The sequence below is a fragment of the Mustela lutreola genome, chromosome 11, assembly GCF_030435805.1.
Source record: "Mustela lutreola isolate mMusLut2 chromosome 11, mMusLut2.pri, whole genome shotgun sequence".
NCBI lineage: Eukaryota > Metazoa > Chordata > Mammalia > Carnivora > Mustelidae > Mustela > Mustela lutreola.
In genome coordinates, this window is record NC_081300.1 from 101932086 (window position 1) to 101946725 (window position 14640).

A 14640-nucleotide genomic window follows, 5' to 3' on the forward strand; every position below is an offset into this window, starting at 1 on the left:
CTTCCCTCAGGTGCAGAGACGGATGTCTTCTTGTCTTCTCCAGTGCACGGGGAAGCTTTGTATAGCGCGGAGGTACCTGACGACTCCCCCGTTGCGTCTTACAGACCTCCGGAGGCTCTGCTCCAGCCCAGGTGGTCCACACCCAGCCTCGCGCCGTCGGCTCCCCGGCCACGGCCACGTCCGACCTTGTGTCTCTGGCACCAACCCAGGGTGTTCGCGCAGTTACCTCTGTGACAGCCTCAGCCGTGGTCACTACCAGCCTGACCCCAGTGCAGACTCCGACCCGGTCTTTGGTGACTCAGGTGTCCCAAGGTAAGGGCAGGTGGGGTTTTGTGGCGAGCACATGTGCGTGCCTCTGTCGTGGGAGGAGAGGCAGGCAGTACGTGTGCGCAGCGTGACGGCGTCCCCTCTCCCAGCCACAGGGGTGCAGCTGCCCGGGAAGGCCATCACCCCCGCACACTTCCAGCTGCTCCGGCAGCAGCAGCAGCAGCAGCCGCCGCCCCCGCCCCCACCCTCTCAGGTGCAGGTCCCGCAGATCCAGGGCCAGGCCCCGTCGCCAGCACAGATCAAGGCTGTCGGCAAGTTGACTCCGGTGAGTATCTCCTAGGACACCGCACACCCGCTGTGGGGGGCCCCGTGTGTCCCTCAGCTGGAAGCACAGGTCTGCTGCTGTCCTTATGGGAGTGCGCTTGTGCTGCTCCTAAAGACAGCTTTCTGCATGGTGCCACGTCCGTGGCCGTGTGGCCAGCCTGTTGACAGCACTTGGGAGCCCTGTCTTCCTGCTTGCTGTCTGGGGCTCTGTGCAGCCGCTCGGGCTCTGGAGAGGTAGAAAGCCGCTCGGGTCCGTGCCCGACCAGAGAAGAAGTGCCCGGTGGGAAGTGCTCGTCCGGGCTCCAGGACGAGCTGCCGGGTGCTTGGTCTCCTCATGCTTGGTTCCTTTGCAGTGCTGAGCATTGGGTTGGCTGTCCTGTGCACCGCTGTGCAGCTGTGTGTGTAAATGCGTTCAGTTTGAAAGGAAGTATTGTCTTCCTGCCAAAACGGAGACGTGTTCTTGCTTGGCACGGAAAGTGAGTGGAGAAGCATATGTAATAGAAACAAGACAGTTTTTTAGAACTGCAGCTAGCTGCTGGGCCGGCCACAGTAAGTACCTGACCTTGGACGTGCCCCTTCTCGGTTACGGAGGGGACAGGCGGGCATGCTGGAGGGCCATGGAGCACGCACCGGCCCAAGCCGCGGGGTCCCTGCTGCAGCCCAGGACGCACGCCAGAGAGAGGAGATGCAGCTACGAAAACTCTTCAGCCCCTCAGTCACACCAGCCGCGTTCAAGGGCGCAGCGGGTGTGCATGGCTGTGGCTAGCCTGTTGGACAGGCCAGTTCTAGAATATGCCTGTCACTGTGGAAGTCTGGGGACAGCGCTTAGAAAGTTGCTGTCCGCGCGCCCCCCTGGCCTGGCCTTCTCCCCTTCGTGCCTCTCCCCAGGACATGATGGCCGGCCGTGCCCCCGCCTTCCCTCCTTCGGTGGCCAGAGCCCCGCTTACCTGTTGGTTGGCCTGCGTCTGGATTCTCCACTCTTTCCTGTTCTGAGTCAATTCCAGAGTCACTGTCATTTTCAGATAGTTACGAACTACACAGTAGAAGTTTTCTGAGAAGAAAATTGATTCCTTAGTGTATTTTTGGGCTGTTTTGACATGTTGATGCTGTCACTTCTTCTTCTTTTTTTTTTTTTTTAAAGATTTTATTTATTTATTTGACAGACAGAGATCACAAGCAGGCAGAGAGGCAGGCAGAGAGAGAGAGGGGGAAGCAGGCTGCCTGCTGAGCAGAGAGCCCGATGCGGGGCTCAATCCCAGGACCCTGAGATCATGACCTGAGCCGAAGGCAGAGGCTTTAACCCACTGAGTCACCCAGGCGCCCCAATGCTGTCACTTCTTCTAAAGACTTGAGGTCTTTTCCAATTTAGTCATTTGGAAACAGTTGGAATAAAAAGTTGAGAGGTGATGCACATAGTAAGTTTACAAAATTCAAGAAGGAGCATGGTTTTAAGACTTTCTAAAAATTTTATAGTGCTACAGGTTTAAGTTGACATATTTGTGAGTGAGAAGAAACAGGAATTTTGCTGTGAATTTATTCATGTGTCAATCACCGTTTCTGGTTATTATAAGCAGTATGTGAGTTTTTAATAAAGGGACACGGAAAAGCTGTCAGAACGCCCCTGGAGGGTGGTTTGCTTATTGTGTGTTAGCCACTGTCTACCTTGGTGTTTGATGGATAGAACAACAGTAACTTAAACCGAGATTTATAAAAAATGGAATGCAGTTAATATTGATGAAAAGCTACTTTATCTGGGTTTTAGGAACATCTGATCAAAATGCAGAAGCAGAAACTGCAGCTGCCCCAGCAGGCCCCCCCACCGCAGGCCCCGCCAGGGCCCCCACAGCCCGCTACACAAGTGCAAGTGCAGGCCCCGCCACCCACGCCGCAGCAGAGCCCCCAGCTGGCCACGGTCACGGCCCCGCGGCCCGGAGCCCTGCTCACGGGCACCACCGTGGCCAACCTCCAGGTGGCCCGGCTCGTAAGTTCCAGTTGATACGTTTTTTTTTTCCAAAGCTATGTCTTTTAACTTTTAATTGAATTGTTACTGCTTGTTGAGGACCATGTCAGGTGTCTGGCGGACCTACAAGTCAACTAGGAGACCTGTGCCTTCCCCCAGGAGCTTAAGCTGTCCTCGGACAGGATAAAATACAAGTGGAGGCACTCACGTCGTCCTGCTTCCCAGGCCTGGAGCTTCGCTGAGCTCACGGTGGGCTGGGCGACGCAGGGAGGGTGAGGTTTCTGCTGGGGAGGAGGCCCACGTGGTTGGAGCAGAGGTCACGGGGAAGGAGACCCATGCGGGGGGTGGACGAGGCCAGAACACAGGCTCTGGTGTCCCTGTGCTCTTTTTGCACAGAGACACGCAGGAGGTTTCTGAAGAGGAGCAGAATGTTGCGGTGAAAACAGTGGCAGGGAAGACCAGTTAAATTCAACAAGCGTCCATCAAATGTCCTGTGGGACAGACAGCGTCCCATGAGGCGAGCCGCTGCCCTCGGCTCTATATCTGTCCTGTGGTCCGTGCCGGGGCGGATGTTTGAACGTGAACTCTGGTGTGCAGGTGGCAGAAACTGAGGCCCTCGGCCGCAGTTAGTAACTTAGGTCTGAGTCCGAGAGCTCGTCACCTGCAGCTCACCTGGGCGCCTCGCCCTGACCTCACGTCTCTAAGAGGCAGGGTAGACATGGACTAAAACTGGGAAAGGCAGTGTGGCCTCACCGTGTTCACAAGACATGCCAATCCAGAGAAGAGCAGCGAGCCCAGGGGCCAGCCAGAACGGGGGGAGCCCACGCTGCTCATGCAGGACTGGCCACACAGGTTGGCTTCCACTCTGGGAGGGCCTCCCGTCCCTGAGCTGCGCAGCGTGCATCTAACCGGCGGTCCTGGTTCTCTTCTCGTGGGGAGCAGTAGGGGAGGGAGGACAGTGGGTCGGACGCGCAGTCCTGCTGTTTGAGTCGCGCTAGAGGAGACAGGTCCCTGTTAACTGAACTGGGGAGTTTATGTCCCCATGTTGGGGTAGTCCGTGACTTTGGAAAGGGAGAGAAACAGTACAAGTACTACAGAGTATTCTAAGTTGTCCCGTCTCACACCCCTGCACAGGAGGTCACGTGGGTCAGACCAGCGTCTGATGGGCTCGGTGCCGGCCTTCACATTCAGATGTGGGGGTCGAGGGTTGGGGTGCTGTTTACGTTATGTTTTCTCAGGTAGTCTGGGTGCTCGTACAGGTAAGATGGGTCTGTTTTCTGAAGATCTAAGTTGGGGACACAAGTGCTTGGTGGCAGCAGGAGACTGAGTAGCAGGAGGTGTGTCTGTGGGAAGGGCTGGGGTGGTCGTGGGCTGGTGTTTGTGGGCTGCCGGTGGTCGTGGGCTGGGGTGGTGGTTGACCTTCAGGCGTAGCCAGAGGAGTGGGAGACAGCAGTCTGTAGGCGACCCAGCGGGTGGGGCTCCTCGGAATTCAGAAGCAGGGAGGAGATGCAGCAGAGCCCGGCTCCCGGGCTCCCCGTAGCAGGGTCTAAGCGTGAGAGCGGGCGAGTGGCTGTGGGTTCCCCGCGCTGGTTGCTGATGGGTTAGGAAGCATAGCGTAGCCCTCTGCGAAGTGTGGCCCCTCAGCTGACGACCACTTCCCACCTTTGTGGATCTGTCCTCTTGATCACGTGAGCTCTCGGGGGAAGTGCTTGCAAAGACACAGACACATGGCATCCCGAATATCTTTGGACTCTCCCGTTTTCACTGTTTAGACCCGGGTTCCCCCTTCGCAGCTGCAGGCGCAAGGGCAGATGCAGGCTCAGGCGCCCCAGCCCGCGCAGGTGGCACTGGCCAAGCCTCCCGTGGTGTCCGTGCCGGCGGCCGTGGTCTCCTCGCCAGGTGTGACGACCCTGCCCATGAACGTCGCCGGGATCAGCGTGGCCATCGGACAGCCGCAGAAAGCCGCAGGTACCTCGTGGGCAGCCCCTCCCCCTCCACCCTTGTCCCGCCAAAGAGAGCCGGAGTGGGGCGACGGGTCTCCTGCTGGCTTCTGTGCGGACGCCCATTTCGAGCATGTCCAGGCACCGTCTGGCCAGAGTGCCTCTCAGAGGTGCCCCAGGACAAACTATGGCCCTTGCCCTAACCCGTTACCATTCGGAACTCCCCACACCTTTATTTGAATGTCCTTGCGGGCCCACAGACATCTTCAGGATTGCCGCGGTCCGGATGTCTTGTGTTGGCCTAGTTTCCGCGTGCGGCTTTTTGTACGGAAAGCTGTCAGTGGGAGTAGCTCAGCGGTTCTGGGACATGGAGCTTCAGGGAGGTCGTGAGACCCTTGTCCCCACGGAGCACCGTGACTGAAGTCTTGGTCGCTGTTCACAGGACAGACAGTTGTGGCGCAGCCCGTGCATGTACAGCAGCTGCTGAAGCTGAAGCAGCAGGCCGTGCAGCAGCAGAAAGCCATCCAGCCCCAGGCGGCCCCGGGCCCAGCGGCCGTCCAGCAGAAGGTACCGGCTCCCCGGGCGGGCTCCTGTCGTCCTGGCTGTGCGCTGGCCACGGAGCGCACAGATAGCGGGAAGGCCGGCAAGGGCCTCTCGTGGCTTCCCGGCAGCCACACACAGAAGACCTGTGCCCAGAGGTCTCGGGGTGGGAGCTGCCACAAGGCCCTGCAAGGGGGGCGGTGGTGACGGGAACCGGTGGGGAACCGTGAAGCCGGCCGTAGAATCGCGTGGCTGGGTTGGGCCCGAGAGGCCCAGGGGTGCGGGTGTAGCTCTTGGTGCGTGACTGCTGGGGCTCCCAGTGTGCAGAGCGATAGGACCGCGTCCTTGCCTCGTGTGTGCTTGCCGGGCGGAGGGGCCTGAAGGAGTGCTCTCAGCGTCTCCCTGACTCACATTTGGGAGTGGACTCTGAGCAGAGGCAGGGCCCGGGCAGAGCTGTTGGTAGGCCAGCATGTCGAGGCTGTGCCCTGGGCAGGCACTGTACTGACCTCCAGGAGCAGAGCCCCCACTCTGCTCTGTGTGCTCTGGCAGCGTGCGGCCCCGGGTGCAGGTGTGCGTTTTCCGTGCTCACACCGGCCATTGTCCCTCCTGCTTTCGGAACCGGGGTCGGGTGCCCAGCCTGAGGTGCTCCCCGTGTGAGCTCGCAGCTCTCCGGGCTGCTGGTGCCTGTGCTCAGAGCAGGGCTGCATGTCACTTTGAGGAAAGAGGATCAGAGACAGGAAGCGACTCACCTGGAGTCACGGAGCTGACCGGGTGTGAGGCTGTGCGGGGCTGTGCGCGTGTCCTGCTCCTCTGCGGGTGGCAGCCGAGCCCCGATTTGGCGGGGGCCGAGATCCTGCCTGTCCCTGACGCTGCTGCAGTTTGTGGGGACAGCAGGGAATCGGAAGTTGAGCGGTCCTCAGCAGCCCAGGGTGAGGTGACGAGCTAGGAGGGCCCAGCAGCCAGGAGGGCCACACCGGCAAGGGAGGTGGTGAGGCCAGCGAGGGCAGAGGCAGTGGGACGTTGGTAGAGCAGTGTGGGCTGGGCCCCAGGAAGGAGCTGTCCCAGCAGCAGCCCACTGTGCTGGACGGGTGCCCTTCAGACAGCCTCCTCCTGCCTTCCGGGGAAAGCTGTGGCCTGGGGTCTTCTCTGATGGAGAGAGTCAGCACACCCGCTTCTGGGCGCTGCCTTCTTCCCTGCTGGTGGACAGTTCCTGGAGGGAGAGCACTCAGTCCCCTCCCCAGTCCTCTCCAGCTGTCCTTGGGCTCGGCTACAGGACAGCTCTCACATTGGGACCTGCCGTGGGCTCTGGTGACAGGAGGACAGGGACACTGCCGGGTGGGCCAGGGTGATCCAGTGGGCATAGCTCACCGCTGAGCGAGAGGTTGCTGCAGCCTTGGTCTGATGTTCACGGGATTTGAAAGAAAAGTTCTGAGGGGCGCCTGGGTGGCTCAGTTGGTTAAGCAACTGCCTTCGGCTCAGGTCATGATCCCAGCGTCCTGGGGTCGAGTCCCACATCAGGCTCCTTGTTCGGCGGGGAGCCTGCTTCTCCCTCTGCCTCTGCCTGCCATTCCGTCTGCCTGTGCTCGCTCTCGCTTCTCTCTCTCTCTGACAAATTAAAAAAAAAAAAAAAAAAAAAAAAACTTTAATAAAATAAAAAAAGAAAGAAAAGTTCTGAGAAATTAGAAAAGTAAGTGTGTGTAACTGTGGCTTTGTAAACACACGCCGTGTGTATGCTTAGTCTTCGGAGTAGGAGTCCCCGTTCTTCTGGCAGAGAAAACTTAGAAATTAATCATGCAGGGACGGTGCTTATAGGTTTGTTATCCTTTGTGGTCAGTATTTTAGAGTATGTGCCCGAATATTCAAGTCAGATTCAGGAAAGAGACATTCGCTCACGTGATGAGCAGACAGAGGACGTGAAGATGAACCCCGGCCTGGTCTCGGCCGGGGAGCTGCCGGCCAGGCAGCTGCAGGACTGGGCGGAGGGCAGGCATGCTGGGAGCGTGGAGTGGTCATACTGTGGCTCTTGGGGCAGTGGGGGCCCAGGGGAGGCCCTGGCACTCCAAGAAGAGACACAGCCTGGCCTGGTTCTAACCTGGGCGGTCTTCTCTCCTTCAGATCGCCGCACAGCAGATTGCTGCTCAGGGCCAACCGCAGAAGGTCACCTATGCCACCCAGCCAGCCCTTAAAACGCAGTTCCTTACCACACCCATCTCCCAGGCCCAGAAACTGGCTGGCACGCAGCAGGTGCAGACCCAGATCCAGGTGAGCACGAGTCGAGCGCGAGGCGGCTCGCGGGACAGCAGGTGCCCTGGAGAGTGAGTGGTGGGTGTACGGGCTCTGGAGAGCGAGGACAGAGGTGGCTGGCCCCTGACATTCCTCGCTGGCTTTTCCACCTCTGGGGTCATGGAGTATGGCTTGGGGGCCATGCTGGGGTCACACTCTGGGGGTTGTCCTTCACGTCTTGGGGGGTCCTCGCCAATTTAGTGAGTTGACATTCCATTGCTCGGCTGCCGATGGCCGAGGGGGCTGCTCTGGGCCTTGCTCCTGGCCTGCGGACACTTACAGACGACCGACCTTTCAGCAGCAGTGACTGTTTCTTGAATGTGGGCACTGCACCTGGCTGCCTGGGGTGGGGGAGCTGTGCTGTGAGTGTGTGCGTGTCTGTCAGGCTTCTGCAGCAGTCCCAGCCCTGCGAGCCTCCGCTCAGCCTCGCCTTGCTCCTCCGTCTCCTGCCGAGCCCTGCAGTTCTGCCGTTCGTGAATCTTGATGGTCAGGGCTCCCTTCTGCCAAGTGCCAGCTATGTGTCGTCCTGGCGCTGTTCCCTTCCTCTGGGAGCCTTCAGGTCTCTGTCCTGCTCACTGGCTGCTCCCAGTTTGTGACTCATTTTCACACTTAACTCTGTGGTGTCTTCGCAGGAACAGTAGTTCTTAGTTTCAGCATGTTGCAGTGACCAGTTTTTCTGTTTCTGAGTGGTGCTTTTGTGTTCTAAGAAAGTCTTCCCAGAGGTCATGGTGTTACTTTCTTATCATGTTCTAAAAACACTGTAATTTTTCTTTGATGCTGAGGTTTCTCATCTTCCTGGAATGGGCTTTTCCAGACAATATAAGACTAGGAATTCAGTTCACTTTTCCCATTAGAATACCTGTTGTTTTCAGCACCGTTTTCCTTCTGATCCATAGTGCGACTCCAGCGTAGATCGTGCGTGGTTGTGCGTGGAGCGCTCTTCGGCGTTGCGGTCCTTGTGTGGCCGTCCCTGTGGCCACGTGGTGAGCCTTGGACCCCAGCGGCAGACCATGCCCTCCTATTGAGAACGTGCTGCTGTCCATGGCCCTCCTCACCTTCCTGGTAGTTCCAGGTCTGTGTGCTAAGCTCACTCAGCACAGGCAGAGCTCTTGCGACTCCAACGGGATTGAGTGTGCGCACGTTGCTGCGGCAGCACGTGTGCTGGTCTGCAGGGCGCGGAGCCACCTTCACTTTTTAGGTGACGTTAAGCGGGAAAGTGATGTCTTTGCCGTTTCGACCATAGACTCACCCACACAATGCATATTTTGCTGTCTGGCTCTTTCAGTGCCCTTTGGGTTTTTTGAATTTTTTCCAGGACAGTCTAACCGCTTGGATTGGATTTGTTCCTGGGTGATTGGTGTTTTCTGATGCTACTGTAACGGTGTGTTACTGGGTATCTGTTTTCCGTCTGTGCCTTTCTTTTGGCACCTTGACTTTAGAATCTTGCTGCTTTGATCGAGCCCTGTTCTTGGAGAGTCATCTGTGGCCTCTGGCACTTCCTTTGTCCCCGGGCGGGCGGGACATGCCAAGTGGCGGCGGCGGCACCCTCTTCCGCGGTCCGGTTCTCCCGCTTCGCCGTGCTGGCGAGGGCCACAGCCTCCCTGGCTGGTGGTATCTAGGGAAGTTCAGCTGTGTCCCTGTTCATGTGATTGTTTTGCAAGGTCTGAGCTTGGAAATCACCTTTCAGTAGAGTCAGAATTTTCACGTAGTTTGCTGAAAGTTTTGTTCTTTGTTACGGTGGTTTTGTCTTCCCCAGTCTCAAGGCCTCACTCAGTCCGTCTCTGGGCCTCTGACCCCAGGTTCACAGCTGTGGCCAACGGCTAGCCCCGTTGCAGACTCTCAGTCCTGCCTGCCTTTGGACAGGTCCCTGAAGCTGCGTGATGACCTCTTGGGTGCCTCATCCCACACCTGTGTGCACCTGAACTTCTCCAGCTCAGGGGCAGCAGCCCCCCACCCCCGTGCCAGGCCCACAGCGGCTGGACCCCGTCCCTCAGCGAGTCTGTAACACAGTGGGAGGTGTGAGACTTGCTTTACGATGGTGCCTGGTGCCGTTGTCCGGTCGTCTGGTTACTGCTCGGTTACTCCCGGGTCCTTCCATGTCCGTCACTGACAGGCCTGCATTGACATCTCCCACTCCGCGTTTGCATTCATCCATTTCTCCTGTTTTTTTCCCATTTTTGCTTTTTTTTTTTTTTTTTTTAAAGATTTTATTTATTTATTCGACAGAGAGAGATCACAAGTAGGCAGAGAGGAAGGCAGAGAGAGAGAGAGGAAGCAGGCTCCCTGCTGAGCAGAGAGCCCGATGCGGGACTCGATCCCAGGACCCTGAGGTCAAGACCTGAGCCGAAGGCAGCGGCTCAACCCACTGAGCCACCCAGGCGCCCCCCATTTTTGCTTTTTTAAATAGATTCCCACCTATTAGCTACGTTTACATTAAGGAGTTTGGGTCTTTGCTGCTGTCTCAGGAACTGTGTTTATATTTGTAGTAGTTATTTTCTCGGGAACTAGTTCTCCTTGAAGCCTATCTTAGGATTGCTTTGAGATCTGGGTTGAAGGCTGACTCCTCCTGGGTGCCCGTGGGCACTGCCAGGCCCACGTCGGCTGTGGCATGAGGGTGGGTGTGTATCAGGCAGCATCATTTCGGTTCTGAACCTGTGTCCTCTCCCACAGTAGCTCAGGGCCTCAGGCAGCTGACTTCCTCGCAGACCCCTCTGGGTGACGGGCACAATTGCAGGGCTCGTGAGCGGTCCTGCCCGAGTTTGGACTTGGCCTCTGGTCTGCCGTGCCTCGGCTCCTTGCTCTGAATTCCTGCCTCTGCTTGGCTCTGGAACTGGGAGTTCCTTCTGTGGGTGGCCGTGCTGGCCCACCCTGTGCAGGGGCGTCCTGCTCCTGCTCCCCGAGTCTTGCTTTCCTACCAGGGCCGAGAGCTTCCAGGCATGGGCTCTTTTTGTCTTAGCAGATCCTGTTTATAACTTTTATTTGAGTTATAGTGAACTAGAAAGTGCTTTCCGGTGGTTTCAGGTTTTACAGTGGGAGCCAGCACTGCCTCGGAGTCTGCCACAAGTATGTCATGTCATTCACATTTCCTGCAGAACTGTCTCGGACAGCCTTACTTCCACCCTGTCCTACCGGTTAGAGACCCGGTGGGGGTATCCGGCCCCCAGCAGCTGGCTGCTCAGGACCTGTTGTGCTTCTCTGGCCTGACACCCCGACAGGGTATACACGGGCCTGAATTGTCTCGCCGTGTTGAGGCAGCCATGCATGCGTGGGATGACGCGTGCACCAGGCGGCGTAGGGTTGAGAGGTTTGTCGGGAGTGAGGATCGCGTCATGCTGGAGGAAAACACCGCGAGGTGATACGCTAACTGCCCTGAGACGTTGGCACGTGTCGAACGGGGCTGAACCCCGGTTGGTCCAGATCATTTCTTGGGGAGGGTGCCTTCCTGGAACGGTGCCCAGACTTGAAGAGGGGACTGTCGTGAGTCAGTCTGGGTCACTCCATCCTCAGTGTAGTTCTCTTACATAAACCCAGAGCGGTTGCTGGTGAAAGAGAAGCCGTGACTGAAGGATGAGAGCAGGCGAGCTGCCGGTCCCCGCTACCTGCAGACGAGGGAGGCGGGTGCTCCTCCGCAGGAGCGGGCGCTGAGGGGCTCCGGCCAGCAAATGGAGAATTGCTCTGGGGTGGCATCTGGCCCCTGCTCTGTTCCTGCGTTTGTATTAAGAACTGAGAAGGAAGGAGAGGGGGCAGTCTGCTTGTGCACACGTTCACGTAAATTCTGCATTTGGCTTGTTTTGTTTCTCACAGGTTGCCAAACTCCCTCAAGTGGTCCAGCAGCAGACACCCGTGGCCGGCATCCAGCAGGTGGCCTCTGCTTCCCAGCAGGTAGGACGTGCAGACGCACAGCCCTCCCAGGAGTCCCACATGGGCTTTTCGGTAACCTTCACGCTTCCCCTCAGAGGGGTTTTTGGTTTTCACTCTGAGAAAGTAGAAGACTAACTATCAGAGAGTCACTTTTGATGTTCATAATTCAGGAAAGATTAATTTGGGGACAGCACTTAGTCTTTAGGCTGGCAGGACACAAGCTGAGCAGCCAGTTCAAACTCAGTGCCAGGTGTCCGAAAGGAGCCTGTGGGGATCTGTGGGACCTCTCCTTTGGCTGGCGATTTCAGATGCGTCCTCTGACCCGAAGCCCCCATGCCTTAGTTTTAGGGAAACACAAAACAGTCTGTTTGTGGTGACTTTGGTCTTGGAAGTGTCAGTACTACTGGGGACAGCAGTGACTGTTTTCGCCAAACCATCAGGCTCCTGCCCTTTTATGTACTGCTGCAAAATGTAGCTGTGTAAAGCAGCACCTTTGAACAAAACACCGTTTTTGTTTTGTTCAAAGTCCCATGGCATGTAGATTCCAAGGCACCAAATGCACTAGAAGCCAAATGCCGCCCCCAGCCCCCAGCCGTCAGTCTTTGCCCAAAAGCAGAAGTGATTTCATTCAGTGGCTCTTTCCTGCTTCTGTGTGGTCGGAAACTAGAGGTCGAACCGTGATACATCACGTGGTTCCCCCATCTCCCAGAAGCGCTTGTGCTGAGGAAGCTTCTGAACCCCCACCCCCACCCCCCAAGAACGTTTAGTCGGCCGTGTTACTAGGCCGTGTGTGTTTTCTGACCGTTCGGCTCAGGCCTCCCCGCAGACTGTGACCCTGACTCAGGCGACGGCGGCCGGGCAGCAGGTGCAGATGATCCCCACGGTGACGGCGACCGCGCAGGTGGTGCAGCAGAAGCTCATGCAGCAGCAGGTGGTGCCGACGGCGGCCGGCCAGCTGCAGAACCCCGGCGTCGCCGCCCCCGCCCAGGTGCCGGCCAGCTCCGACAGCCCCGGCCAGCAGCCCAAGCTGCAGATGCGAGTCCCTGCCGTCCGGCTGAAGACGCCCGCCAAGCCCCCGTGCCCCTAGTCGCAGCGGCGGGCGGGCCTCGGGGCACTCCGCCGCCGAGTCAGGAGCAGGCACGTTATTTATTGTTGAACCGTGGAACGGTGTCGTTGGAGGTGTTTGGCCCCGGGGAGGTTATAACGGAAACAAAGTAGTGTCATCGTTTTACTCTCCTGCGTCCAACACTGCGGGGAGCGGTGAGCCGTGGCCCGTGCCCCCGTGCCCATGTCTGGTGACCGACGGCGGAGGTGCTGCTGGCGCCTTCAGCTTCCCGTCTCTGCAGAGCGGTAGTGCCAGGTCTCGTGTGTGTGCGGTGTTCTGCACGGGGCCATGTGGAGGGGCAGTGAGTCGTAGAGGAGAGCTCTTGAGCCTGAAACCTGGTCTTGGACAGCATCCGCCTCTGCTTGGTTCTGTACTCCTACCTGAACGCGCATTCTGGTCCTTGGAGAGGAGAGAGGTCGGCTGAGGAGATCATCTCCGGTCCGAGGCGGCCAGTGTGGTTTTCTCTTTCCCTCCTCTGAGGTGTTTCCAGGTCCATTCATGACCTCTTCCGGCCATGTGAAGGCTCACCGTCCCCGACTGAATTTTCATTCCAAAGAGCAGCCAGTGGGGCTCACGTCAGGCCCGCCCGCGGTGCCACGGGTGTCCTTACAGCACATCCAGGACACTCCCGGCTGGCGGAAGAAGTGCGCGTGTGGACGGAACCCGGGAGTGGCTCCGGTGAACTCCGTGAGGCTCCCATCTCGGGCTGTCGGGCCTGGACTGCTGTGTGAGGGTCGGACGCCCACCCCATCGCTCTCCCGCCCAGCTCAGGCGGGACCTGCGGACAGTGAGCAGCCTCCGCGGACTGTGCAGGGTCCCCGATAGACATGGGCATCGTGAGTGCTTCCTCGCGGGCTGGTGAGCCAGACTTCTGTTTCTCGTGACGCCGGCGTCGCGCCCGGGAGCAGATGCACTCCCTTGTGGGTCCGTGCAAAGCAGAGGACCTTCTATGCAGTATTTGGGGACGCACTTGAGGGACAAAGAGGAGGCCCCGTGTTTGCTTCTGTTTTATTTTTTCAACTGCAGTGAGCTAGTGTAAGTGTTTGCAGTGGGCGCGTTTGGCCGATGACGTCTGCTTACCTGGACGCTGTCTCCCAGGCCCAGGCGCGCATCGGGCTCCCCGCTCTGTGTGCTGGCTCTGTGGCTCTCTTCTGCTGTGGGTCCAGAAACCCAGGTCATGTGGGCTGTGTGTGGGCATTCTGAGGGAGTCTCCCTGCTCCTTTTCTCTGTCCTCCCTGTGTTCCGCTTTGAGTGGCACGAAGGAACGCGGACCGTAGTTTTGGTTTCCCATCGATTTACGTGGATGGTAACATGGCAGCATCTACTGAAGCAACTGGGCAGCTCATTACTGAGCTCTGGGTGAGAAATTTGGAGAAAGGTAAAAATCAAGTGTTGAAAAAAATGGAAGGGACTTAACATGATAGTTCGCTCCACTGTGTGGAGGCAGTGCTGCGATGTGTGTTCTCACCACCACCCTCTGGCGTGGCCCATGCTGCCAGGAGAGGACAGCGTGCCGGGGACTTTTGTGCTCCTACCCCGATGTGCAGAGGTGCGGCGTGATTTGTGTGCGCGGTGCACCTGGCCCCCCACTTCTGGGGCCGCTGGCAGTTGGCCCGGAGGAGGAAGAGGATCTGTTTGCACCCGCTTTGGCGCACCCTGCTCGGGCCGTCTGCTGGGACAGAAGTGAGCCAGCGCGCCCGCGTTTGTGGCCTGGGCCCCTGCCTGCCTCAGTGTGTGAATGAGCGGCCCTCGTGTGCGAGGCCGCGTCCTTCCCTGGCTGCTTACGTGGGACCCAGGGCAGACGGTTGGCTTTTGTCCGACTTAGATGCACCAGGGGTCCCCGGCTTCACCAGCTGCTCCAGGAAACCTCCTCCTCCCCGGGTGTGGTTCTCCCCGTCTTCTGCTGTCAGGGGTCCACTGTCCTTTCTGAGCTCCACGCGAGTGTGGGGTGGTTCTGCCCGCAAACTCCCGCATGGCCCAAGAACCGGCGCCCTGGCCAGGACAGCATGCGGGGCTGGTGGTCAGGCGCACCGCGGGAGCGTTGTCCGGCTCCCTCCTCTGGCGCATCGTGGGCAGCTGCCGGCTCTGATCGAGGCTGGCCCGGGGCTCTTCCTGCCTGATGCCCCGGAGGCGGGGCTCGCCTGCAGGCAGTCTTCACCACTTTCTGTCCCCTGCGTCACCACACGGCTGTCACGTTTCAAATATAAAGGAAGAAGACTGAAATTGTAAATACTTTGTAAACATACCCGTTTGTACTTGAATAGTAGGGTTTTAAAAAGGGCACTGATATCCCACCAAACAAAAGGTATAATAAAATGACCTTTTTCTATGCTTTTTCATTTTCTCTTTTGTACAAAACT

The 14640-nt window shown here is 58.1% G+C and overlaps 1 protein-coding gene across 13 annotated transcripts in view; it reads left to right on the plus strand.

Moving 5' to 3' along the window:
- The window catches only part of EP400 (E1A binding protein p400), a 97868-nt gene extending 83580 nt beyond the window's left edge, over positions 1 to 14288 (plus strand). For 10 of the 13 annotated variants that reach the window (XM_059140588.1, XM_059140590.1, XM_059140591.1 and 7 more), the window contains 8 exons: positions 105 to 312; positions 417 to 592; positions 2354 to 2572; positions 4324 to 4519; positions 4934 to 5058; positions 7147 to 7293; positions 11119 to 11196; positions 11990 to 14288. In XM_059140588.1, coding sequence (XP_058996571.1) covers positions 105 to 312; positions 417 to 592; positions 2354 to 2572; positions 4324 to 4519; positions 4934 to 5058; positions 7147 to 7293; positions 11119 to 11196; positions 11990 to 12262 — 1422 coding nt within the window. In that variant the 3' untranslated portion in view covers positions 12263 to 14288. The remainder of the gene's footprint in view (positions 1 to 104; positions 313 to 416; positions 593 to 2353; positions 2573 to 4323; positions 4520 to 4933; positions 5059 to 7146; positions 7294 to 11118; positions 11197 to 11989) is intronic. The other 3 variants (XM_059140592.1, XM_059140593.1, XM_059140599.1) reach the window with 3 other exon arrangements.
- Positions 14289 to 14640: the final 352 nt, after the last annotated feature.